At 47.0% G+C, this 27,738-nt stretch overlaps 1 protein-coding gene across 1 annotated transcript in view; it reads right to left on the bottom strand.

The window, feature by feature from the left end:
• Positions 1 to 11: 11 nt before the first annotated feature.
• LOC101981935 (core histone macro-H2A.2) overlaps positions 12 to 27,738 on the bottom strand; it is a 35,757-nt gene continuing 8,030 nt past the window's right edge. The window contains exons 2-9 of the mRNA XM_005360098.3: positions 17,007 to 17,237; positions 13,543 to 13,649; positions 11,954 to 12,151; positions 10,667 to 10,777; positions 9,020 to 9,119; positions 5,201 to 5,290; positions 2,647 to 2,821; positions 12 to 501 (exon numbers count right to left, since the gene is read on the bottom strand). Coding sequence (XP_005360155.1) covers positions 336 to 501; positions 2,647 to 2,821; positions 5,201 to 5,290; positions 9,020 to 9,119; positions 10,667 to 10,777; positions 11,954 to 12,151; positions 13,543 to 13,649; positions 17,007 to 17,178 — 1,119 coding nt within the window. The 5' untranslated portion in view covers positions 17,179 to 17,237 and the 3' untranslated portion in view covers positions 12 to 335. The remainder of the gene's footprint in view (positions 502 to 2,646; positions 2,822 to 5,200; positions 5,291 to 9,019; positions 9,120 to 10,666; positions 10,778 to 11,953; positions 12,152 to 13,542; positions 13,650 to 17,006; positions 17,238 to 27,738) is intronic.

Raw genomic sequence — 27,738 nt, forward strand, 5'->3', positions numbered from 1 at the left:
AGAGAGAGAGAGAGAGAGAGAGAGAAAGTCAATGCTATAAATCTAAACAAGGTCTATTTTTATGTTTGTTTTTTTAAAAAAAGTTCTAAAACAACAGGAAGAAAACACATGGAAAAAAACCCTTGGTGGAGACCTGGTTAATTTCGGAAGAGGCCCTTTGTAAAGAGAATATAAAATGCACTGGGTCCCTTCCCCAGGCAGTCAGGCCCTGTTCCGCTGCCTCTGCTCCCCTCTCAGCCGCCCTCCGCTCTCCTGCCACGTCACCCGTCCTCAATCCTTTTAAAAAATAAAACCCCCGCTCTGGAGACGTGACCCTGACTCTCCCCACCGGAGAGCTACTTGGTGTCCAGTTTGGCCATCTCCTGTACGTAGATGCCGATGCTCTCGCTGTCAAACAGCAGAAAGTACACATTCTTCAGCGAGGACCCGCTCGAGTCGTCAAAGTGGGCTGAGATGGCCTTGAGGGTCACCTGGGCGGCCGTCTGTTTGGGAAAGCAGTTTCTATGACCAAACGAAAGAAGAGCCCGTGTCATTTCGGTTCCTGGACCCACTGCTGTAGTTCTTTCTTAGCTTGTGGAGAGGGACGTTGGTTTCTTTTTGTTCTTGTTTTGACAGGGTCTCACTAGGTATCCCTGGCTAGCCTGGAACTCACTGTGCAGACCAGGCTGCCCATGAACTCGGAGATCTGCCTGCTTCTGCCTTCCAGAGTGCACGAATTAAAAGGATGGACCACCACACCCTAATAACAGTTTCTTCTCATTCCAGCCCTGGACCCTTGTTTGTATGGTGTGGAACTCACCAAGCACAGGGCCAGTTCACAAGTCACTGGCACAAGTCCAGGGGAGGACACGGGTTGGTGGAGATGTCCCTGCTACATACTAACCACATATGAAAGAATGCTACATACTTTCAGTCAAGGTCACAGAGCTGGTACGTAAAGGATGTCCCAAATTTGAATCTGTGTCAGCCGGCTCAAGAATAAACTCTATTGATTTCACATTTATAAGACCATGTCTTCAAAAAGCAAACTTTTTTTTTTTCTCCTTCAAACCAGATTATCCGACAAAGGTCTTTCATAATTGCTGGGGCTCAATTGGTCAATGTTTGTGCCTAACATGCTGGGTTAGGTCCCCCAGTACCACATAAAGCAGGCAAGTGTCTGAAACAAACATGGGGCATGATGCAGGGATGGCTTAGTGGGGAAAGGGCTTGCCACACAAGCATGTGACCTGAGTTTCTCAGAGCAAATACAACGAGGTGGCTGGGCATGGTGATAATGTCTGTAACCCCAAAGACAGGTAGATCCCTGAGACTGGCTGGCCAGTCAGCCTAACCTGATTGGTTAACTCAAAACCAATGAGAGAGCATTTTTAAAAAAAGGTGGTAAGCCCACCAAGGCAGCACATACTTTTACTGTGAGAGGCAGAGGCAGGCAGATCTCTGTGAGTTCAAGGCCAGCCTGATCTACACAGTGAGTTCCAGGGCAGTCAAGGTTACATAATGAAACTCCCCCCCACCCCCCTTTTTTCTTTTTGGTTTTGGTTTTTCAAGACAGGGTTTCTCTGTGTGGTCCTGGCTGTCCTAGAACTTACTCCGTAGACTAGGCTGACTTCAAACACAGAGATCTGGAATTAAAGGCATGGGCCACTGACCTCCAGGCCAGACCCTATCTCAAACAAAGAAGCAAAATAAATAAATAAATAAATAAATAAATAAATAAATAAATAAAAGTCCTTAAACCAAAACAACAGCAACAAAAACTCAAGGTGGTGGGGTGTGGTAATACAGTCAGCACTCAGGATACAGGTAGACAGATCTCTCTGAGTTTAAGACTAGTCTAATAATTTACATTGTGAGTTCCAGGCTAGCCAAGAGACATAGTAAGGCCCTTTCTCAAAACAAAAACAAGATGGGTATCTTAGTCATCTGAGAGGAGAAACCTCAGTTGATGAATTTCCCAGATCAGATTGGCCTGTGGCCATGTCTGGGAGGGACTGTCTTGATTGATGATTGATATGGAAGGGCCCAGCCCACTGTGGGCAACACCATTCCATTGGCAGATGATCTTGGGTTGTATGAAAAGAGCTATCTAAGTAGAAGCCAGGGAGTGAGCCAGCAAGCAGCATTTGCCCAAGGTTTCTTTATCAAACTCTTGCCTTTAGTTCCTGCCTGACTTCGACATGGACTGTGACCGGGAAGTATAAGGCAAATAAACTTTGTGCCCCTAAGTTACTTCAGGATAGAATGTGTTATCACAGCAACAAGAGTGTTAGTCGCTTGAGGAATGACACTGGTCTCCACACACACATACACATATGACACACATGTGTACCCACACGCATATATAAAACTAAAATGCTACCTGCCTTCACCCATGGTGTCTTTCAGTTCTGGGCATTGATATCCACAAGGCAGGAGTGCTGGCCCTAGGCTATGGAGATTTGCCATCCCAGGCCAGGGACTTGTCTCTGTTTGAAAGGTAGGAAATTGGGCTTCTTTCTCTGTTGTCTATCGAAACTGCTGGCTGTGCGGACAGGCCCTGGCTGTGTCTTCTAGAATGGGCTGACGGAATGTGGCCATGTTGGCGAGTAGCCGGTTTGTTGGAACAGAAAGGCTGGGGACGTCAACTAAGAAACGGTGTCCTACCTGCCACTGGGGAAAGGCGGGAAGGCGACGGACTTGAGCTTCTTGTCCTCGGCGGCGGACAGGCAGTTTTTGATGGTCTCTTCCAGCTGCTCTTCACATTTGTCGGAGCCCCACTGGGGGATGTGACAGTGGATGACAAATTTGGCTGCGAGTCCACTGGATTGGCTGACGGCAGCTGGGACACAGGAAAGGGAAAGGCCGGAGGTTATTTCCCGAGTCCCACCTTAAAGCTGGGTGACGATCCTGGGCCTCACAGGTAATCCTGTGAGATCCTGGAGGACGAGGAAGTGAAAGTGCGGGTGGCTGGACCCCTCCCTGCCACCGTGAGGAGAGTGTCTCAGGATGCAGAGCTCTGGTCAGAAACCCTAGTCTGGGTGTTGATGAGACAAGTTTATCATAGCTGGTGACCTGTCCCCAGGCCCCAAGTCAGGAACCACCTCAGTGGATCCTAGCGACAGGAACATATCAGAATCACATCTGGGGCTGTGGGAGGTCGAGTAACGGCCATTCTAAATGTCTGAATCCCAGGGTTCCCTGACATGGCCAAGGGTACTTTGTGACTGCAGTTAAGGATACTGGAGATGGACTGCCAAGGTTACCATACTGGTTAGTTTTGTTGACTTGCCATGACACCAGGGTTAAAGGTGTGTGGCACAGTGCCTGGCTTTTTTTTTTTTTAAGTTTTTCAAGACAGTGTTTCTCTGTGTAGCCCGGGCTGTCTTGGAACTCACTCTATAGACCAGGCTGTCCTACAACTCAGAGATTTGCCTGCCTCTGCCACCCAAGTGCTGGGATTAAAAGTGTGTACCACCACCACCTGACAAGGTTTAATTAAAAAATGTTTTTATAGGGATGGGTATTTGCCTGCATGCATGTCTGTGTATTGTATGTATACAGTGCCCAATTAGACCAGAAAAGGGCAAATCCCCGGGCCTGGAGTTAAATATGGCTGTGAGCCACCATGTGGGTGCTGGGAACTAAACCCAGGTCTTCTGGAAGAGCAGCCAGTGCATTTAACTGCTGAGTCATCTCTCTAGGCCCTCCTTCCTTTCTTTCTCTTTAAAATATTATTTTATTTTATGTGTAAGGATGTTTTGCCTACATCTATGTCTGCACTGCCTTTAGAGACCAGAAGATGGCATCAGATCCCCCGGATCTGAAGTTATAGACAGTTGTGAGTTGCCATGTGGGTGCTGGGAATTGAACAATTCCTCTGCAAGAGCAATCAGTGCTCTTAACCACCAAGCCATCTCTCTAGCTCCTTCCTTCCCTTCCTCCCTCCCTCCCTCCTTCCCTCCCACCCTTAGAGTTTCTATTGCTGTGAAGAGACAGACACCATGACCACAGCAACTCTTATAAAGAAAACATTTAATTAGCTGGCTTACGGTTTCAGAGATTCAGTCCATTATTATCATGGTGCGACATGACAGCATGGAGGCAGAAATGGTGCTGGAGCTGAGAGTGGAGAAGGAGCTACATCTTGATCTAGCAGGCAACAGGAAGTGGTCTGAGACACTGAGTGTGGCTTGAGCATATATGAGATATCAAAGCCCATGTCCACAGTGACACACTTCCTTCAGCAAGGTCATACCTTCTCCAACCAAGTCACGTATCCTAATAGCTACTCCCCATGATTTTATGTGTGTGTGTGGGGTGTTGTAAACTACCACATCCTTTCCCTCTCTCTTTTAAAAGAATTTTTATTCCCCTAAACATGGCCCCTGTTATTGACAGGCCTGGTGAGAAGCATGGCTACTGAGGAGTTTGAGGGAAGTCCCTGTGGCCATCAATCATCAGAAGTGACTTTTCTGTCCCCATGTTTGGTTGTGTCCTTCACTCCCAATTCCTTTGGCCATCTTTTCTGAGCCTCTGCCATGCATCTGGGCAGCCTGGTAAGAGATGCACCATGTGACCCTGGGCTCCTGGCTTGGCTATAAATCTCTTCTTTCAGGGCTACACTGACATCTACAGCACAGAGCATGTGGAAAGGCTCAGCTTGGGCTGGTCTGGCTTGGAGAACATGCACGGGGCACGTGGACCCCCAGCAGGGTCTGGCAGGGATAGCTGTGTAAAGGCCTGGACTGTAATTAGGTCCTTTTACCAATTCTAAGAGGTAAACATTTTCCACTCGTTTTAGTATCTTTGAAAAGGTTCACACACAACCATCTGTAATGAGATCTGGTGCCTTCTTCTGGCCTGCAGGGATACATGCAGGCAGAACACTATACAGTGCCTGGCTTTTTATTTATTTATTTATTATGTATACAATATTTCATCTGTGTGTATGCCTGCAGACCGGAAGAGGGCACCAGACCCCATTACAGATGGTTGTGAGCCACCATGTGGTTGCTGGAAATCAAACTCAGGACCTTTGGAAGAGCAGACGATGCTCTTAACCACTGAGCCATCTCTCCAGCCCAGTGCCTGGCTTTTTAACGTGGGTTTTAGGGATGACATTTTCTGTTGTATGCAGTGACCATGTATGGGTGTGGGAGGCTGGAGACTGTAAGGAAGGGGTTGAGTCAGGCTGAGACGTAGCCAGTCTAACACTTACCTTCTGCCACTTCCAAAGGGCCTTGGGATTTGCGAAGCTCCTTTACTGTTTCCAAGAACTCTTTACCCCCTGCCTTTTCCAAGGCTTTACCTACAAAGAACAATGGGGGCTGTGGTGAACGACTTTTCAACAGAGTCATATTGCTGGGCTTGTTAGTATGTCAGGAAAGTCTTAACCAAAGGTGCCATGTCCCATTTGTTACCCTGGTTTGCCAGTGGTCACTGGAGGCACCGCGCAGAGGTCAGACTAAAGGATGACAATCCTTGTTAAAGGACACACGGACACGGACACACACACACACACACGTCTCTTTTTTCTTGTGTTGCCCAGCATGGAATCTAAGACACCACCCCCCCCCCAACAACCTGAGCAAATAATCTGCCACTGAACCACGTCCCAGCAAGGCAGAACACCCAATCTGGAAAATCCCAAATCCAAACCTTTCACATGCCAACCCAACACGGCTCGTGCTAGATTCACAGAATAAACGGGCCATGGTGGCTCACATCTGTGTAAGAATTACACCAATTCTCAACCACTGCCAAGTGTGTAAAGTTGAAGGGATATCATGAGAGCTGAATCCTCATGAAAGGAAATCTAAGGAAACACTGGTGTATCACTGGCCATGGACTCTCGTCCAGTTGTTTTTTAGTGCTGGGCACTGAACCCAGCAAACACTCTGAGATAGGGTCATGCCCCTATACAGCAATTCTCAATCTTCCTAACGTTGCGACCCTTTAATATGGTTCCTCATGTCGTGGTGACTCCCAACCATAACATTATTTTCATGGCTATTTCATAACTGTCATTTTGCTACTGTTATTAATCATAATGTAAGTATCCGTGTTTTCCGATGGTCTCAGGCGACCCCTGTGAAAGGGTCATTCTACCCCCAAAAGGGTCTCTACCCACAGGTTGAGAACTGCCCAAGACCCTATTTCTCAAGCCTGAATATCTTGAAGTCTCCAGATCTACCATTGATTTAAACAGATAAGCAGGCAGAAACGTGTTTAGTGATACTGCAGACAACAGAATCCAGACTAGGAGAAAACTGGTCTTGCTTCTCAGCAAATAAACTGCAAAAAGGTATGGGAGTAGGAGAGGCCATGGGTTAAGAGACTTGCTTTCCCCTTTCATTGTGTGTGTGTGTGCGCGCGCTTGTGTGCATGTGTGCGCGCGCGTGCGCATGGGTCCACGTGAGTGTATAGGTCAAAGGACAACTTGGGTGAGTTAGTTCTCTTCTACCATATGGCTCCCAGGGACCAAATTCGGGTCATTAGGCTTGGTAGTGAATGTCTTTACATTTTATTTATTTATTTATTTATTTATTTATTTATTTATTTATTTATTTATTTATTTTGGTTTTTAGAGACAGGGTTTCTCTATGGTTTTTTGGAGCCTGTCCTGGAACTAGCTCTTGTAGACCAGGCTGGTCTCGAACTCCCAGAGATCCGCCTGCCTCCGCCTCCCGAGTGCTGGGATTAAAGGCGTGCGCCACCACCGCCCGGCTCTACATTCTAATTTTTGTGCTGCAGACTGACTCTAGGGTTTCGTGCAAATTAAGCACAGGTTCTACCACCAAGCTACACTTGAATCCCCTAGCACAAGATTAAAAAGAAAAATAAACAAATCAGGGCCTGGGCTGGACAGGATAACTGGCTTGCATGCTGGTGGTACAGGGTGGGCATGTGACGGCACGTCTCCTAGTGATGCAGCAACAATAAAGATCTGTCTGTTACAGAGTGGGCGTGAGCCGGTCTTTTATCTAGCCCTGTGCCATCTGGTCTTCAGACTGTATCCTCACTTACGGATGAGGAAACTGAGGTTCAGGGAGGTTAGGAAACACACCCGAAGTCACACAGCTAGAACAATCTGTAAGTGCCTGGAGAGAGACCAAGGTGACTCAGAGGTTGTTCTCTCGCCTGTCTGCCTGTCTCTCATCCCATCTCACCTCCTCTGACGGCCACGAGGTCAGCCATAGGGTGTACCAGTGGGGTCCAAACTTGACTTTTTGCTTCTGCAACAGTGCAGTTCACCCCACCCTACTTCAAAACAGAGAAGCATCTCTTTTGATGTCTTGGACATAAAGATGCAGAATTATGAGGATGTCTGAAACAGGATCTTGCTTTGTGTGCACAGAAAAGACATCAAGCTAAACAGAGCTGAAGATTCGGCCACTAGGGAGAACCCTTCCACAGCGGGGAGAGCATTCCCAAAATCAGAGCCTGAGATTCGGCCACTAGGGGGAGCTCTTCCACACTGGGGAGAACCTTCTTAAGGGGGAAGGCAACGTGAGGGTCTGTGGCATGCACACAGGGGAAGAAACAGGACTGTTTTTGTAGTTCTGTTATCGCCCAGTGCCACCCCACTGACTTTCAAGCATAGCAAGTGGCCTCTGGTGCCAGAGACACAGTGAGCCCAGCAGTCTGGGGCCACCACCTCGGGCTGAGCTGCTAGCAATGGCTTCGAACCACTCACCCCAGGGCCAGCCCTGGATCCTAGGGTCGAGGCCTTTTTTTCCCACCCCATTTAGCCTTTCAATGGAGTGTTTAAAACAGTTTTGTATTTGAAAATGGGCAACGTGGCAACAAATGAACCGGAGAGAGGCCACGATGTGTGCTGTTGTTTCTCATGCCTTTGACAGTTTGTCAGCCCCCCTTCTCAGCCCCTTTACCTCACTGCTTACAGCTTCCTCCTCAACTCATGGGGTTGGCACAATAAATGCAGCCTTATGATTGCTTAGTCCCCCCCGCCCCTCCTTTGAGACAGGGTTTCTCTGTAGCTTTGGAGCCTGTCCTGGAACTCACTTTGTAAACCAGGCTGGCCTTGAATTCACAGAGATCCACCTGCCTCTGCTTTGCTTAGTCCTTTCTACATGCCCTTTATCTTTTTTGGGGGGAGATCATAACCCTTCTGTCTGCTTTCTGAGGGCAGAAATTACAGCGGTGTACCCGCTAGTTCCCATGTCTCTGTCTCTTTCCTCTTCACCCATAGCATTCTCGACATGTGAACTTAAAACGCATGTCAAGTTCAATCCAAAGCTTGTGCAACCATGTTTTGAGCAGCAGCGCTCAGGATGGCCCAGCGTGAAAATAACCTAGGTGCTGTCATCAGTGCAGAATGGAACCCACGCTGTGGCACACTCATACAGTGAAATACCACACAGCCAAGAAAATAAACAAACACAGTTAGTAGCTTGGGTGGATTCTGCAGATGCTAAGTTGCGCTAAGGGAGCCAGGCACGAAGAGCATGTAGGGCCATTTAAACAAAACTCAAACCAAACCAAGCACTTCTGCGCTGTTAGAAGACCACTTTCCTCTAGAGGAAATCAGGATCAGGAATGGGGCCGGAAGGGTCCACTCACCAATGTGCTGGCTGCATAGGGGTCTTCACCCACGCTTTGAGACAAGGTCTCACGTAGCTTAGGCTAGCCTCAAACTCCCTATGGGGTCAAGGACAATTTTGAATTTCTGCTGCATCTGCCTTCACCTTCTGAATGCCGCTACTACACATGTGATACAGAACACTCAGTTCATGGTGTGCTAAGGACTGAGCCCAGAACTCTGTGCACGCTAGGCAAGGACTCGAACCTGCTGAGCTCGGTCACTTAGAGAAAATGTCGTCAAGTTGTACACAAACTGTCTGTCTCCATATAGCACCCTAAGAAAAACTTGACAAAATTTGTGTAGATTCCAAGCAAAGCCTGCTCCTCTCTGGTGAGACCATTTTATCCCACAGAGAGAGAGAGACATTTCCACATGGGATCTCAGACAGAGGATGACACAGTCCATGACCCCTCTCCAAACCCCGGACCTTACCTATCTCTTCCTTGAGGTCGATTTCGGCTGTGGTTGGGTGGACGATGCCCTCCACCCTCATAGAGCCAATATGGCTGATGTCACTTTGGGTCAGGGATAGCTGCAATAGGAAGAGAAGACAGAGATCAACTCCCACTGAAAATCATTTTATTTTCCTCAACTATTCAGGCTGAGGGTCAGCACAGGGGCTCAAATTCCCAGGTACTTGTTTGTTTTTGAGACAGGGCCTTAGGTAGCTGAGGCTGGTCTTGAGATCAAGTCGATTCTTGCCCCCACCTCTTACTGCTGGGATTGAAGGCCTGAGCTGCCATGCCAGGCATCCGGGTGTTTGCTTTTGGACAGATCCCTTTGAGTTCGGGAGCTCTTGAGACTAGCAGAATGCAAAAAGCCAGACTCCACTGTCAGGAACAGAAATGGGCTCCCCTTTCCTCTCTCCTTCCCTCATCACTTTTGTGTCTTTCGTTCCTAACCCCGTGGCCTTGGTCTCCATGGACACATCCTCCCAGAGGCTGTGTGTGGGAAGCAGCCTGAGGCCCGTTTTCTTCTCACCCCTGAGAGAGTACAGAACATTTGGGGAGGTCATGCGGGATGGGGCGAGTAGACTCTGGGTTCCCACCCTGCCCTCATCTGTGACAATGCCTCCTCCCCAGTCCTTTTGTGCTATGGATGCACTCAAGGCCTTGTGTATGCCAGGTGAGCGTTCCATTCCAAGCTACACCCTCAGCCCGAGTACCACATCCTTGGGGCTGTCTTGTGTGGTTTTGGCAGAGCAGGAGGAAGAGTGTTTCTCACTGCTTTCCTCGCATGAGTGGGAATTTTCTGATTCTCTAAATACGGTTGGGGGAAAAGTTCAGGGCTCTGGAGGGGACATACATCCCACCTCCTTGCATCTCAGTTTTCTTTGCATCAGAAACGAATAAGGAACCTGCTATGTCTCTGCTCCCCAGAGATCTTGTGATCTCCGACTGTCTGGATGGAGATACACTTGTTCGGCTGGCTGAGAACAGGCAGCAACCAGAAAGCCAGCGCTCCGACTCACTGGCTACTTCCCTGTGTGTCTTGTTCCAGCCCCGGCTGACTTGGGAGATAAACTGTCTGCTCAGTGAATTTGTCGCACATAGAGATGAATTATTTTCGTGTCTGGCAGGTCGCTGAGATGTTGCTGGAATCCATCCTGTTATGTTTTTATTTTATTTTTTTCTGCAGCTCAGGAAGGCAGGCAGACTGAATTATTGACAAATAACTCATTCCTAGCACCCAGCATATTCAAGAAACATGTATTGCTATTCTCTCCCTCTGTCAAATGATATTTAATCATGGAAGCTGGGCCTCTTCGATCCTGGCTGGGAGTTAGCAATGGATTTTTCCTCATTGGGTACAGACATAATTGGGGCTTGGGGATTTCCCAGCAGAACCAGGAATGTCATCCTATCGATCAGATTCTCTAGGATGACTTTAGCTGACCTTGGGTTGACCAGCACAAGTTCTCAGCACCGAAGGCCTAGTTTGCTCTAGAAAAGCCTACGTCACTTGGATTTCCCTTTAAAAATGGATAATTCAAGAGCAGGGTAGAAGGGAGGAAGGACGAAGGAGGCATGGTGGCCCGTGAACAGTGGGATATACAGAAAGGCTCACTGCAGCTATTACCTTCTGCCCCAGAACGAGGCTCTTGGAAGACAGGATGGTGAAACCGTCCCCCGGCCCATCTTCTGAAGTGGAATTTGATGTTCCTTCCTTATCGCTGTCCTTTGGTTTGGACTGTGGGTAAAAACCAGAGGGAAAGATGAGAAACAGTCTGGAGAGGCCTCTCGGCGACTTCAGGATGGTATTTTCATGGCGGCCATCCACTTCGGTGTGGAGGGAAGTGGTCAGGAGGTAAATTCTGGATGATTTGTTTTGCAATGACTGTGGGTATCATGTGTTCTCTGCTACTGAGCTATACTCCTGGTCCCTCTCTGCCCCCTCCCCATCTCCCATCTTCTACCTTCCCTGTGGTACCACTGGGAGGTGATAGGGCATAGTGGAAGTAAGTCAGATCGTCTATTGGGTGCCCTGGAAACAGATGCTGGGGCGCTGGTTTCTCCTCTTACAACTTCCTGGCTATCGTGCAATGAGCAGTTCTGTTCCTCCATACACCATTGCCAAGATGTTCTGTCTGGATCTAGGTCCAGAGTATCAGGGCCAAGTGAATATGAACTTGATGCCTGTGACACCACGAGTCAGAGCGAACCTTTCTTCCCCAGAAGTTGAATAGCTCAGCTATTTTGTCATAGCAATAACAACTGACTGATGCAGGCAGGAAGAGGGGATCCGAGGAACTGGACGGTGGTGGTGCACACCTTTAATCCCACGGGACTCTGCATGTCTATGAGGGATATTTTAAAATTGTCATTAATACTGCCCACTGTGGGCAGCACCACTCCCTAGCAGGGATCCTGGACTGCATCAAATAGAAAAAGGGAGCTGAGTATTCATTTATGGTTTCTGTTGCCTGTCTGTGGATGTGGACTAGCGACTTCAAACTCCTGCATAGCCCTGGATGTCCTGGAACTCCCTCTGACCAGGCTGTCTTTGAACTCAGAGATCCACCTGCCTCTGCCTCTCCAGTGCTGGGATTAAAGGTGTGCGCCACTGTGTCCAGCTCCAAACTCCTGCCACCCTGACTCATCCCACCCCTTAGTGGATTATATCTTGAACTATCAGCCAGAATAAACTTCTCCATAAAGTTGCTTTGGTGGGGTATTTTATCTCAGCAGTGGGAAAGGGAGCTAAGACAGAGATTAATCTTGCACGGGAAGGATGGGTTCCCAGGATGTCACCACTGCTCAAAGACCCCACCTCCTAATCTCGTCCCTTAGGGGTTCGATTTCCATGAAGAAGCAGCGTACCTACGGTAGTGGTAATACCTGGCAGCTGAAATACTCTGTGACTCACCTTCTTGGACGTCCGTGGCTTGGCGGCCTTGGATTTCTTACCCCCCTTCTTGCCTGATGCGGCCTTCCTTCCTCTTTTCTCTGGGGGTGGGGAGAGGATCGTTTCTGACTTTCCTTTGGTCCCTCGTTTTTTAGCCAGCAGTTCAGGGTGAATCCTCGGCAGGACACCCCCACTGGCGATGGTCACTCCTTTCAACAGCTGAGAGAGAGGTGCAAAGGGCTGGTCAGGTCTGTGCTGGCTAACGGGGGTCTCAGCACTGGCCAGACAAGACTTGAGACTGGCTTCTGCTTAGCTAATAAAGCCAATTACCACGCAGCTACGGCTTTCTCGTCCTGCACGTGCAAAGCGTTTCTCAGTAGGCCTCAGGTGGTCTGCGGTGTTGCACAGAAAGCAAACAAGGCAAAATGAAAGGTTCAGAGAAGCTGAAATTGGGACGATGCCCAGGGCTCTGGAATCTCAGATGGCAACTCTTGTGGAAGATTAGTTATAGATGGGTTACATCTGTTTATGCCGGGAATGTTTGTTTAACGATGCAAAGACATATTGCGTTCTTTATGTTGAATTTGTTTAGCTCTGTGAAGCTGTGTTCCTTTGCCTCTCTAAAACACCAGAGTGGGCTAATAAAGAGCTGAATGGCCAATAGCCAGGCAGCAGAAGGATAGGTAGGGCTGACAGGTAGAGAGTATAAATAGAAGGAGAAAAAGAGAAAGGATCAAGAAAAGGAGAAGGAGAGGAGGCTGTCAGGGGCCAGCTACCCAGCTATACAGCAAGTCACAGAATAAGATCTGGAATAATCAACCAACAATTATATGCTCTGCAGATTTTAAACCAGAGGGTGGTGTGAACCCATAGCTCATCTCTGAACCACTAGTCACCCATATGTGACCAGAGCACCAGCACTTTGAGAGTCTAGAAATGTCTACAGCAAATGGGTAGTTGCTACAGCACTACTGATTCGAACAAAAGGGCTTGTGGATTTTCGGGAGCATGACTTTTTTTTCTCATTTTTCTAGCGATTGATTTTTACTACATTTTTTGGGGGGGGAATGATCCATGTATGATGGATTGGCAACTCTGATATTCTTTAGTTTGAGAAGAATGAACTCAGAATATAAATAAAAATTCTCGTGCTATTTACCCACCTGCTTGCCTACTGTTGAGGAGGAAGGCATTCACTTGACGGTGAAGGCAATCAGTTCTAATACATAAATAAGGAGTCTCCTGCTCAGATCCCAATGAAAATCCACAGGGATGGAGTCAAGAAATGGCCAGGTATAGTACGTGTATCAACAACTTGTATTTAATGATGAGACAAAGTCTTGAAAGCACGGCAGAGTCTGTTTGAGAGTGGATTTCATCTTGACTATGAATGCACAGCCATCAAGAGTTGTTCTTCTTTACCTCGTTCTGGTGTGTGTGTGTGTGTGTGTGTGTGTGTGTGTGTGTGTGTGTGTGTGTGTATGTGCACGCACAAGTGCACAGGTGAGGCTAGGAACTATCACAGGAATGATTGAAGGCTGACTGGGTCCACCCAGGAACGTACCTGGCAACACACGCCCCACCCAGCTGAGCCGAGGGCGCAGCCCTACCTGGTTGAGCTCCTCATCGTTGGCGACGGCCAGCAGGATGTGTCTGGGGGCTATCCTGGCCTTCTTGTTGTCCCTCGCAGCATTGCCAGCCAACTCTAGGATTTCCGCTGAAATTACAAGGGGAACTTAAAATTTCTTATTTATTTATTTATTTATTTATTTATTTATTTATTTATTTATTTATTTATTGAGAGAGGGTGTCTCTGTGTAGCCTTGGCCATTCTAGAACTAGCTCTTGTAGACTATGCTGGCCTCGAACTCACAGAGATCTGCCTGCCTCTGCCTCCTGGGTGCTGGGATTAAAGGTGTGCGCCATCATGCCTGACTTTCTGTCTCATTTTGCAACTTTTCTTTCTTTGTCACCTTTATCATTATAGTATCACTGTTACTGTAACGATTTGTTTTATTTTTATTTTGGATTTTTCGATTTTTTTTATTTTTAATTAGAGTTTTATTAGACTTTCTCTTCAGTTGTGGAGAGATGATTTGTTTGCTTTAAAAAGTGTTTCTGAGGGGCTGGCAAGATGGCTCAGAAGTTAGGAGTCCTGGTTGCTTTTCCAGAGGACCTATGTTCAGTTCCTAGAATCCCTGTCAGGTAGGGTGGCTCACAATCTCCTATAACTCCAGGATCTAGCACCCTCTTCTGGCCCCCCTGTGGGATACACTCATATATGCGATATAGTCACAGATGCATACATGAATAAAAACAGAAAACCCAATCTTTTTTTTTTAAAGTATGAATAAGTTTTGTGTGCCTGTTTACAAATCCCAGCCCTTGGGTGACTATGCAGAAGGAGCCCAAATTCCAGGTCAGCCTGGGTTACACAGTGAGACTCAAACAAACAAACAAACAAACAAACAAACAAACAGAGAAAACGAAAAATGAAAGAGTGAATTGTAATGAGAAACTTATTTACTAGAAATCTGGGGCCAGTGGGCCATCACATCTCACTGACAAGGGAAGGGCGCATGCGTTTGCACAAATGTTCTGTGTGGAGGTGTGCAGACGAGCCTCTGTGGTTTGAAGGATTCTGCTAGCATAACACCATAAATACTCAGGCCTGCAATGAACAGGGGATCCCTCACGTGCCTTCACAATCAACCTAATGTCAAACAGAGTAGCCCACAAAGTTGCCAGCCTCCAAAACAATCGACGGCAACAGTGGAAACTTGGCGCAAGTACGCCATATCTGCCAGGCAGAGGTGATTAACAAAACCATTAGAATAAAGCAAACGCCAGAGTTAAATATTTATATGGCATTTCCAGAATGGGAAGCACTAACGAGCTGCACATTCTTCTCATGCCTTTCCCGGAATATTCAGCAATGGCTAGCAAGTTTGCTCACAGTTCACTGACACAGTGACCGTAGTGAGTGTGTGTGTGCACGCACGCATGCACGTGTGTGGAGGCCAGAGGCTGACATCAGGATCATCCTCTATTTTATTTTATTTTATTTATTTCTTTTACACCATATGCTTTGAGAGTATCTCACTAAAATGAGAGCTTGCTCTTTTGGCTAGACTGACTGGCCAGTGAGCCTTGGGGTTATGCCTGCCTCTCTTCCTCCCAGTGCTGGGGTGACAAGCCATGCATGGATTTTGTACAGGTATTGGGATACTAACTCAGATCCTTACGCTTGCAAAGTGTGAGCCATTTATCTCTTCAGCCCCATTATGTCATTTGCTGAATTAAAGATTGGGGCAGTGTAGTGTAAGAAGTATGAACACACCCATTGGACAGAGGGGAGAGATATTTTGAAATTAATGCCTTAATAGATTATCTGGCATGAGGCTTCAGGTGACACTCGGCTTTCTTTTTAAAAAAAAATTTATATTTTTTTTTTTTTATTTTTTTTTTTTTTTTGGTTTTTCGAGACAGGGTTTCTCTGTGGCTTTGGAGCCTGTCCTGGAACTAGCTCTGTAGACCAGGCTGGTCTCGAACTCACAGTGATCCGCCTGTCTCTGCCTCCCGAGTGCTGGGATTAAAGGCGTGCGCCACCATCGCCCGGCTCTATATTTTATTTTTTTAAATTTATTTATTATGTATTATGTATACATATATACCTGCAGGCCAGAAGAGGGCACCAGATCTCATTACAGATGGCTGTGAGCCACCATGTGGTTGCTGGGAATTGAACTCAGGACCTCTGGAAGAACAGCTCTTAACTGCTGAGCCATCTCTCCAGTCCCATATATATTTCTTTTTTTTTTGTTTTTTTAAATATTTATTTATTTATCATGTATACAATATTCTGTCTGTGTGTATGCCTGCAGGCCAGAAGAGGGCACCAGACCTCGTTACAGATGGTTGTGAGCCACCATGTGGTTGCTGGGAATTGAACTCAGGACCTTTGGAAGAGCAGGCAATGCTCTTAACCACTGAGCCATCTCTCCAGCCCCCATATATATTTCTTAAAAAGCAATAGTGCCATTGTTCAATTTTGTTTAGGTTTAATACAAGGACAACATAAATGTCAAGTGGGATTAAGTAAGAAGTGCATCAATCATGTCACCTGCCAGATGGAGCGGCACACACCTGTGACGCCAGCACTGAGGAATCTGAGGCAGGAGAATTGAATGGCATGTGAAGCCAGCTTGGTGAGTTAGTGAAGTACAGGCCAGCCTGAGCAAGAGAGACCCTGGTTCAAAACCGAAGCCTCTCTTCTTAGGGCTGGGGACATGGCTCAATAGGTCCAGCACTCACTACACAAACATGGTGATCTGAGATTGTGTTCTTGTGTGTGTGTGTGCAGGGTCAAAGGTCAGTCTCAAATGTCATTCCTCAGAGGATAGCCACCTCATTTTGGGGACAGGTTCTCTCACTGGGACCTGGAGCTTACTGACTGGCAAGGCTGGCTAGCCAGCAAGCCCCAAGGATACATACACCTGTTTACACCTCTCCAGTGCCAGGATTTCAAGTGTGTGGCACTGTGCCAGTTTTTACATAAGTTCTGGGAACAAACTCAGGTACTCATGAATGTATGGCAAGCGGTTACCAACAGAGCCATCTTCCCAGCTCTTCTACTTTAAATATACCAAACCAACCAACCAAAAACCAACCAACCAAACAAGCAACCCTTGCCCTCCAGGATCTAATGAGCAAACTGTTGCAAAGTGAAGAGCCCCCTCTCCCTCCCTTTCCCAGAATCCTCTCTGCACTTTTCTTTGGGAGCTTAAATAGTCACCTATAGCATTTGCTAATGTAAGCCACACTTTGCTTGACAGGTATAGAAGAGCAGCTTAAATGTGGGCTCTCTGTCCTATATGGACCGACTTTCCAAAGCCCTGTCTCCTTCCCCAAAGCCTTCAGAAGTTGACCTCGGCCAAGCAGACCAGAAAAAGTCCCATCATCACCCTCAGTATCTTTGAGCCAGGCAATGGGTGAACCGTAGCATCCTACCCAAATGTGAAGGTCCCCACAGGGTGGGGACCTGAGTGTGAGGCCCCCTACAGGCTGGAATTACCTGCCAGGTACTCAATGACGGCGGCCATGTAGACAGGAGCACCAACGCTGATCCGGTACTTGAATGTCCCTTTTTTCAGGTAACGCATCAACCGACCTACTGGAAAGATGACACCGGCCCTGGCTGACCGGGACAGCTTGGACATTTTCTTCTTCCCACTCCGGCCTGACATCTTGCCTCAGTTTCCCTCTCAGCTTGCTGACACAGTGGCTTCCTGGCACTTACACAATCCTAGAAAGGAAAGAAGGCAGGGATTGAAGGTGGCTGGGAACATCGGGGGCATATTAGTGGGACCGTAGGACACATTGTGACATGTCACCCTGGCTTCCAGCAGAACAAGCTGAAGGCATGAGTTGGACAGGGCCTCTGAAGGGCATCTGCAGTCCCCACACAAGCATCCCTCCCCACAGGGCCGCCCTGAGCTGCAGAGGCCAAACAAAGCTGTCGTTAGAGGCAGAAGTCATGCTCCTTTGCCCAGTCGTGCAGGGCTGTGGGCAAGATGTCATTTCCTTGTCCCCAGAACCTGTGGAGGTTGCTCAGAATAAAAAAGGGATTTTGCAGGCACGATTAAGTTCTTCTTATTAAATACAGATGCTCAAATATTCAAGATTGGCTGTGAATTCCTCATTCTACTGCCTCCACCTCCTAAATGTGGAGATGACAGGAGGTTAGTGGGGAAGGAGAACGGGTTTAAGAAATGGGAGGGGGGATGACCGACAGCAATGGAGCAAATATGATCACAACCCATCCTAAGATTGTCAAAACCATTTTAAAGACTTATGGAGTTAGGCCTTTGTTTTGTAGAACAGGTCTTATCATGAAGTCTAGGCTGACCTAGAACTCACTAAGTAGCTCAGGCTGGCCTTGAGGTAATCCTCCTGCCTTAGCTTTCCAAATGCTAGGATTATAGGTGTGATCCACTACACCTACACAATGTATCAGTGGTTAAGAGCACTTGGCTGCTCTCTCTCCTAGGACCTAGGTTCAATTTCCAGCTGTTAGGGTAGCAAACAGCTGTATGTAATTCCAATTCCAGAGGATCCAACATCCTCTTCTAGCCTCTGTGGGTACTGTGTATGGACATGATACCATGATACACAGACATACATGCGAGTAATACACTCCATAGATATCACAGGCTGGCCTGGGGTTTTCTATAGAGTCCAAGCTAACCTCAAACTCACGATCTTCCTGCTTCTGCCTCCCCATGGCTTGGATGATAGGCGCTTGCCGTAACGCTTAACTCAAGCATCGTGCTCTGAAGTGAATGAAGTGGGTTGGGGGTGATATATTACGTTAATTCACCTGCATTGTCTTTAAATGTTTATGTGTCGGTACTGATTTTCTGTTTTCTGTGTCATTTTGCCACCAAAAGATGTCACTATTCCTTCCTCAGTGGAATACAAGCATTAATGGCCCTGGGATATTATCTCTGAAGGTAGGCCACAGGGATAGGACTATGTCGCGTGTTGAAAATGTCCATGACTTCTGTGTTCATGCTGTCTCAAGCTGCTGCCCTCACACCTGTCTTGTGAATGCCCTCTGTCCCCGGGGAAGCCAGAACTGCAGACAGGAAGTCCCAACATCAAACGAGTTGAGGAGGAGGGGTCAGGGCCGGGAAATGCAGGGAGCACCCGCTATCACTAGCATTGTCCTAGGAGCTGAGGAACTCTCAGCAATGTCAAATGTTCCTGTCACCTCACTGAGCAAGTGTTAAGTCAGCGGGTGGTGGTCAAACGCGCGTGCCTCGCAGTGGAGAGGAAAGAGCCCCGAGGGGGAGCAGGAGGCTTTGTGTATCCCTGAGCCATCAGCTCCAGCGGCTGGGGCTTCTTTGTCCAGCAGGGAAGGTGTCTCGCGAGCCTTAGCGTCTTTCTTTCACACCTTCTAAGTTTTCTAAAATATACCTTCAAATTGTTTTTGCTCAAGAAGCTTAACCTCTAGATGAGGTCAGTTCTAAAGGGTTCGGAGAGGTTGATGGTGGAGGTGCATACATGTATTGCCAGCTCACTGGAGAGAGAGCAGGAGGATTAGGAATTTAAGCCCAGCTTTATTCATGTGTGTGTGTGCGTGCATGTGCCTGTGTGTATGTATATGTATAGATGTATAGATACACATACATATAAATATTATGGAATTCAAAGTTGGTCTGGGCTCCATGAGACCCTGTCTCAATAAAATAAAATAAAATAAAATAAAATAAAATAAAATAAAATAAAATAAAAACAAAAAACAGCCCTCCACACAACAAACACACAAACCACTAAACAGAACTAAACCCCTCCAATCAGTTCAGGGTCAATTCAGGTTTACAAAGATGCACAGTGAGCCCACTAAGCCAATTACACGCTTTTTAGTCACTGTTACAGGAGCCCCCCCCCCGCCCTGCCCCCAAGAGTTAGTAAATGTGGTTGTCAAGGAAACCACCTGAAAGGCCCACCACAGGGTAAACACATCCTGTGGATATGTTGTGTGCCAAACAGACAGGAACACCCCCTCCCTCACACACAAAACACACCATACACACACACACACACACACACACACACACACACACACACACACACACTTCTAACACAAACCAGGACAGTTAGGCTTGAGAAATAACACTACCCCGGGACTCCCCAGTATGAATTAAGACAAGTCAGACCCTGCCCGAAAATTACCTAAAATTAGAAATTAGGACGGTAATAGCAGCGAGTGACTTTAGGGGTGCTTAAAATACTCACAAAGACAAATTAGCTGGGTAAGGAAAATCAAGGTGAGATGGCCCAGGAACACTGGCTGTGGGTTTCTAAAGGCTCTAAATGCAAGACTTCCTTCTGCAGCTTCAGGCTTCTTGTTGCTGACAGCCTGGCCCAGAGCTGGGGAAGCAGGGCCAGGTGAGGTCTATCTGGGAAATGACCACTTCATGGGTGGTGGCATCACACGCCTTTAATCCCAGTACTTAGGGAGATAGAGGAAGGTGGATCGAGTTCGAGGCCAGCCTGGCCTTCAAGCAGCCAGGTGCTCACCTGCAGGGTCCCTGGAATTTTCTAGGGCTAAGACACCTTGCCCATTGCTAGAACCCATAGGTGAAGTGAAGAGGGCTGCTGGGAGCTGAAAGGGTCCCAAGTCCACCAGGAAAGGAAGCCTCTCACCTCCCTACCACTGGAGAGCCTCTAAACCCTGGGACCACCTAGGTGTATCTGTGCTCTGTTTGTACTCTACAGAGAAATCACCCTAGATTCCTCCTTCCCCAGGTTTCTTTACTCCACTCTGTCTTGGAAGAGGGAGGAGTTCAAAGTTTGAATGAGTTTTGTATCCACAGCTTATGAACTTGAGTCTGGGGTGGGTCTACTGTATACAGCAGCTGTTCTCACCCTGTAGGTTGTGACTGCCCCCAAAAGACCACTGGAAAAACACAGATAGTCACAGTATGACTCCTAGCAGTAGCGACGTTACAGTTATGACATAGCAATGAAAATAATGTTATGGTTGGGGAATCAACACAAGACAAAGACTACATTAAAGGATCGCAGCTTTAGGAGGGTTGAGAATCTCTGGTCTAGGAAGAAAGACTCCCTCAGTGGGAGGGTCCAAGCCCATCTGAGTACTGGTTAATGTTTACCCTTCTTTACCGCCTGCTCTGCTCACAGTGTGGCTCCCATCAGGCAGAGCTCATGGATGACAATCTATGCTGTTTATTTACAAGTTTGAGTGGAAAACACTGGCTGGCTGGAGCTCACTGTGCGATGATATGGACCTCCCAGGGTCCCCCCGGGGGTCCCATATCCCAGGCTGCACATGGCATCCCTTAACGAACTTCAAGAAAGCCCTGACCTGCAGTTCATCTAGTTGGTCCGCAGCTGAAGGACCCAAGGCGTATGATCTCATTACAATGGCCCGTTGACCAGGCTAGCTCTAAGTGTACCCATAAGGAACCAGGAAATACCTCCTCAGACGCTTGAAGATCATCACTGGGGCATGCTGGGAAGGGGAGCTGGGAGTCTGCTGTTCTAGAGTCTGGTCTGGGGCCCAGAAGGGCAATTAGATTTTGTAGACAACTAAGGACAGATAATAAATTGCAGCCCTCCCTTGAATACAGGTGATAGACTCTCGCTGGCGTGGTCCACTAACTGCCATATTTCAGGGACTTTACGGCGAACCTTTGTTTTGAGACATTTTTTGTGATGTCTAGAACTGACATTTGTGGTACAATCTGTGTCATCAGGGCATCAATGAGACACGGTCTTACGGGTTGTTATTGAGCAGGAAACCATACAGATACTGTGGAATTTCTATGTCCCTGTCTGTAAAGGAACCACAGTAAAGGTAGTAACTACCAGAACTAGCTCTGGGGCCCTCAGTGAGCTTCCCCCTCCCTCACTGCAGCATTCTGGGAAAGCAGGGGAGCGTTTGATCTCTGTTGGGCCCAATCACTACCAGCTCATAATGGCTGGGGTTTTCAGACTCTCTCTCTCGCTCTTTCTCTGTCTCTCTCTTCCCTTCTCTTTTGTGTGTAAGGGTGTGCAACTGTGTGTAACTGTGTACAAGTGTGTGTGTTACGTGCATGTGGAGAGCAAAGGTCAACACTGGTCATCTTCCTTTATTACTCTCCACCGCATTTTTTGAGACAGGGTCTCTCACTGAACCGGAGCTCACTGATAAAGTCAGACTAGCTGGTGGATGAGCCCCAGGGGTCCGCCCGGCTCCACTTCCCCAGTGCTGGGATTATCAGCATATACCACTATGCCTGGTTTTTCAAGTGCTAGAGTCGTAACTCAGGTCCTTATGCTTGGGCAGCAAGGATGCTACTGATAGAGTCCTCAATGTCTTCCTTCTGATGACACTTGATTGTGGCCAAGTGGGGTTCTTGATGGTTGCTGTAAACCAGAGGTTCTCAACCTGTGGGTCTCAACCCCCACAGGGCTTGCATATCAGATTTCCCACATATCAGACATTTACATTATGAATGATAATAGTAGCAAAATTACAGTTATGAAGTAGCAATGAAATAATTTTTTTTTTTTTGCTTTTTCAAGACAGGGTTTCACTGTGGTTTTGGAGCCTGTCCTGGAACTAGCTCTTGTAGACCAGGTTGGTCTCGAACTCACAGAGATCCGCCTGCCTCTGCCTCCCGAGTGCTGGGATTAAAGGCGTGTGCCACCACCGCCCAGCTCAATGAAATAATTTTATGATTGGGGAATCACCACAACGTGAGGAACTGTATTAAAGGGTCACAACATTAGGATGGTCAGGAACCACTGCTGTAAATAAAACTGCCAGACGAAAGTCAACACACGAGGCTGGCCGTGTCCAGTCCCATTCCACCTCTCGAGCGCTTGTGCAGCACCCAACAGCTGCACGTGCCTCATCAGTCACTCACTGTGGCTAGGGCACACAGGCTGATTCAACCACTCAATAAATAGATCCATCAGGCATTTCTCCTGCAATAGTGGCCTCACTGGGACCTCTGGAAGTTATGGAAGTCTTGGATTTCTGTGTCTGTCTCATTGCCTACCAGCTTAAACACGTATAGACATGCCTCGTCTGTTTTTTTGTTTGTTTATTTTTTGACTTGACAGAGGTATGACAGCTGGACAGATGCATTTGGTAGGAATCGTACCTTCAACTTGGCATTTTAATCTTACAGGCAAGCGATGACGCAGTTGGATGTTTGTTTGTGTTGCTGGACTGTAGCGTACTACGGTTCCCAGCTTGCCCTGTGGTCACAGGGGAGGAGGAAACAGCACTGTTCTGATTCCATGCTGCTGAAATGGCGTTCTGGAGAGTGTAGCTGAATTCAAGGACTTTCATATCTTCAGCTTATTATAGAGCTACTGGAACATAAGCCATCTGTACGATGACAAGCACCTACTTGGGCTATCTTCAACTTACTGTAGGGCCATAGGAGCATATCCCATCTGTAAGATGACAATCTGTAGTTATATCTTGTTCAGTGTGCTAAGGCTAGAAGCCAGGGTTCCAGATGTGCTAAGTGAGCACCAGCCCACTGAACAGCACCCCAGCTCCACGGCTTTGTTATATGTGGGTTTCTGTTTTAAAGACACCTTATTTAATACACAAACTATGGTATTAACATTGCCCTCACTGTCTGCAGTACTGTAACTTGGATCTCAATTAAACCTTGTGTAGTCAGTGTGGAGAATCCTCAAAAAAACAAAAACAAACAAACAAAAAAAAAAAAAACCCCAAAAAACCTCACCAAGGAGCAACAAACAAGAATCATTCCAGAAAACAACAGCCAACAAAAGTGAAGGCTGTGGATCTGAGTTCCAATGGACACATCTCTAACTACAGTTCCTGACCTGGCAGGTGGTGGTGCACACCTTTAATCCCAGCACTCCCAGTCAGAGGCAGGCGGATCTCTGTGAGTTCAAGACCAGCCTGGTCTACACATCGAATTCCAGGCTACACACAGATAAACCCTGTCTCAAAAACCAAAACCAACCAACCAACCAAACGATTCCTGCATCTAAGGCTAAGGGATTATTGTGGAGGAGGGGGTAGACGGAGTGTGGGAGTCAGAGGATCAGGGAGTGTGTCTCCTATAAACATTATGCCTATGAAGTCTCATCAGCATGACTAACTAACGTGACCTAAACAAGGACAACACCAACAGACATCCCAAAACAGAAGGGGAAATCTCACGAGGCTTCAACCCTACATAAAAAAACCACAGGCAACTCAGGGATGGTTAGAGCAGAAGAAATGGGGCTCCCCAGGGAAGAGTCCAACAGTTGGTTATCCAATACTAAATGGTCGGCCCTGAAAACATACACATAAGAGACATTATATAGACTGAGTCTTTATGCATTTAGGAATATGCACGCAAACACATACATACATCCACAATAGTTAAAGAGAATGAGGCCATGAATTTGGAAGAGAACAAGGTGAGGAGTAATTGGAAGGGTTGGGAGGGAGGAAAGGGAAGGGTGGAAATGACATAATTATATTATAATCGCATAAAATAAAAAAATTAAGCAGGATAGAGTTGGCACACACCTTTAGTCCCAGCACTCGGAAGGCCGAGAAGAATGGCTCTCTGTGAGTTCGTGGCTAGTCTGATCTACAGAACAAGTTGAAACAGCCAGGGCTATGCAGTGAAGCCATGTCTCGAAAAAACAATCAATCAACCAACCAACAAATAAATAAATAAAAATAATCTCACTCTTTTCACATGAAGTCACCGTCCACTCGGAAGACAGCTGAGCTCAGCTTCTTCACCAACACATTCATTTCTAAAGCTGATTTGCCCATGAGATCTGCGAAATTCTTAAACGACAATGACCCTTCCAAGCTGGGTTCACCAACCAGAAATACTGTTATGCCAGCATTAGGAGGTGGAGGCAGGAGGATCAGGAATTCATCATCATTGTAGGCCCCATAGTGAGTTCTGGGCCAGCCTGGGCTACCTAACAGTGTGCCTCTAAAAAAAACTGGGCGCCTGAGAGATGGCTCAGCGGCTGGAAGTGCGTGCCACAAAGCCTGACAACCTAGTTTTAACCTCTGTCATTTCCAGCACACAAATAGGCATGTGATAAACAGAAGAGGAGGAGGAGGAAGAAGAAAAGTTACACTTCTTCCAAAAGGCATTTATCATTTCTTCTTTGTTACTTTTTCAAACGAAATTTTTCTATGTGTATGGGTGTTTTGTCTACGTGTGTGTGTGTGTGTGTGTACAGACTCAGACAACTGGCAATACTAGGCAACTGCTCCACCAATGAACTACATCCTCAGTATCCTCAGCTGAGGGCTTTGGAGAAGACTGGCGGCAGGAGAGGGGAAGGGTGGAGGCTGGATAAAGTCACTGCAACCATCATGTCCCAGGTGGCGTCTGTTCATGTGTCTACATCATCTTGCCAAAGGACCCAGAATCCTGATACTGTTAAAATTCTCTTTTGAAATTCGTTGCTTCAGAACTATACAAGTCAAACATTCACCTCTGTTATCTGGAAGCAAGAAATAACACGTCTTACTGCCTTTCAACGATGAAAACAAATTCTTTTTGTTTTGTTTTGTTTTTTTGTTTTTCGAGACAGGGTTTCTCTGTGGCTTTGGAGCCTGTCCTGGAACTAGCTCTGTAGACCAGGCTGGTCTCGAACTCACAGAGATCCGCCTGCCTCTGCCTCCCGAGTGCTGGGATTAAAGGCGTGCGCCACCATCGCCCGGCTTGAAAACAAATTCTTAAAAACCTTTTAAACACTGTTTTTTGAGACACTTTCAAACACGAAACTCCCAGCATTGTCCCCGATGGATCAGTAGACGGTGTTACAATTCCTTTACTACCTGTGGCATTTCCCTCCTCTGTGGTATTGTGCTCCAGAATATTGTAGATTGTAAATATTTATGAAAAAAATGAAGCACACGCCACCATGCAGTAGCTTTTTTTTTTTCTGTCAGTTCAAAAATGTCCTCTGGGAGAATCAAATGAGATAAAATAGGACATAAAGGAATTCAATATAAATATACTAACTCTATGCAGAACTGTATTTCAGAGGGGATGAAACAGGAAGCAGAGCCTCTTGACAGCTCCCACCTAATAGAATTCTAACATAGTTTGGTGTCTTATCCTGAGTATTGTATTAAGACAATAACAGTTTGTTAGCATTACTATGTAGCTGTAAAACCCATTTTCAGGGATACTAGCTACATCACTAGCTCTATTACACGTCCATTTAGGAGCTCTGAGGGCAAGCAATTACTGCACAAGTAATACTTTCCACGCCATTCTCTTCCAGGGCCATCTTTGAGTGACTGAGAACAGTCAATAATTTCATTGTCACATACATTAAAGTACAGCACCAATTTATCATGTAAAAAGCAACACTAAATGTGGCTTTATCAAAATGACAGGAGGATCAAATTAACCGAATTAACCAACCATAAACATAAAAAGCCAGCATTAATCCAATGATTTTAATTATACTATCGGAAGACAAATCGCTCCCTTCTTAAAAAATGCATTTCCATTCGTGCTATCGAGGGGGAGGCTCGTGTGTGCTCTGTAACTCAGAGGCAGAGAACTAGGGCCACCTGGGTCATTCCAGAGAACATCGGGAGAGATGAGTGCTCCTGTGGGTGAATTTGTGTGTGTGGGGGAGCACGTGTGTGTGCATGCATGCATGCAAGTGTGTGGGTGTGTGCGCACAAATGCACGTGGAAGCCCAAAGTTAACTTCAGAGATCCTTATCAGGAGCTGTCCATCTTGTTTTTTGAGACCCGCTTGGTCTCCTGGCCCAGGACTCATTTATTTGATGACGCTGGTTGGCCAGCAAGCACCAGGGACCCACTGTCTCCACCTCCCCAGGACACGGATAACAGCCATGCACCACCAAGCCACTGTCTTTTGTTTTAAAGATATATGTATGTGTGAATGTATTTCGAGACAGGGTTTCTCTGTGCAATAGTCCTGGCTATCCTGGAACTTGCTTTGTAAACCAGACTGGCCTCAAACTCACTGCGATCCACCTGCCTCTGCTTCCCAAGTGCTGAGATTAAAGGCGCGAGCCACCACCGCCCAGCAGAGGTATTTATTTTTATTTTATGTGTATGGGCATTTGGTCTGCATGCAGTGGCCATGGAGGCCAGATCACAGGCAGTTGTGAGCTGTCTTGCAGAGGCTGAGAATCAAGCCTGGGTCCTCTGGAAGAGCAACAAGTGCTCTTAACCTCTGAGCCATCTCTCCAGTACAGATTCTGGCTTTTTTTGGGGGGGGGCGCGGGGTTCTGGGGATTAAGCTCAGGTCCTTGTGCCTACATTGTAAATACTTCACTCACTTTCTGAGCCATCTCCCTCTTTGCACATGGTGACTTTTTAACATGTTTATCTTGTCTTTGTTGAACGCAAGCTATGTTTTTTTTAAAGCAGAAGTTGTGGCTGTGCTTATTTCTTCCCAGCTGTCCATATGCTGTTTTAATATAAATACATTTGGCCCTTAATGGTATTAGTTGGATGAAAGATGGCTAGTAATTTTATTTCGTTTGAATATGAGCTAAAAATGCACCTCAGATGAAAGTCACCCAGAAGACGAGCGAGTTTGCCTTTTGGATCTGTTTATTTATTAGTGTGTGTTCTATGGGGGTATATGCCCTAGGAAGCCAAGAGGGAAGCTCTACGGGGGGCTGTTTTCTCCTTCCACTTTCACATGGGTTCCTGAGGCTCAGGTCATGAAGCTTCCAAAGGGTAAGCACCTTTATTCATGGAGACACCTCCCTAGCCTTGAATCTATTTATTGATGGGAAACAAAAACCAACCAACCAAACAAACAACCAAACAAACAGAAAAACTTCAGTGTGTTTAGCCTAGCCACTGCTTGCCTTCTTGCTCTTTAAGAGATGGATAAATGGGATTTGTCTGGGTTAACTGTCATTTCCTCAAAATCTGATCGATTCCAACTAGTAACGGAGTTTCTTACAAGCAGCATCCTTTGGGCTTCTCTAGGAAGGGGACTAGTGTCGTCTGGTTCAAGATTAGCCAGCTGTTCAGGGCTTGGGGTGAGGGTCGCTGGTTGCTGGTGCTACCTGATCCACCAAGGCAGACACAGACACCTGACATCTGCCCTCATGCCAACAGTCTGACTGAACAGGCAGCAGCTGTGGAGACCCCTCACCCACTCCTTTCCACCCACACCTCCCTACTCTCCTTCCCTTCCCTTAGAAGTGGCTGGGGCCTTCCTTCCTTCCTTCCTTCCTTCCTTCCTTCCTTCCTTCCTTCCTTCCTTCCTTCC

Source organism: Microtus ochrogaster, linkage group LG2 (genome assembly GCF_000317375.1).
Source record: "Microtus ochrogaster isolate Prairie Vole_2 linkage group LG2, MicOch1.0, whole genome shotgun sequence".
Classification (NCBI taxonomy): Eukaryota; Metazoa; Chordata; class Mammalia; order Rodentia; family Cricetidae; genus Microtus; species Microtus ochrogaster.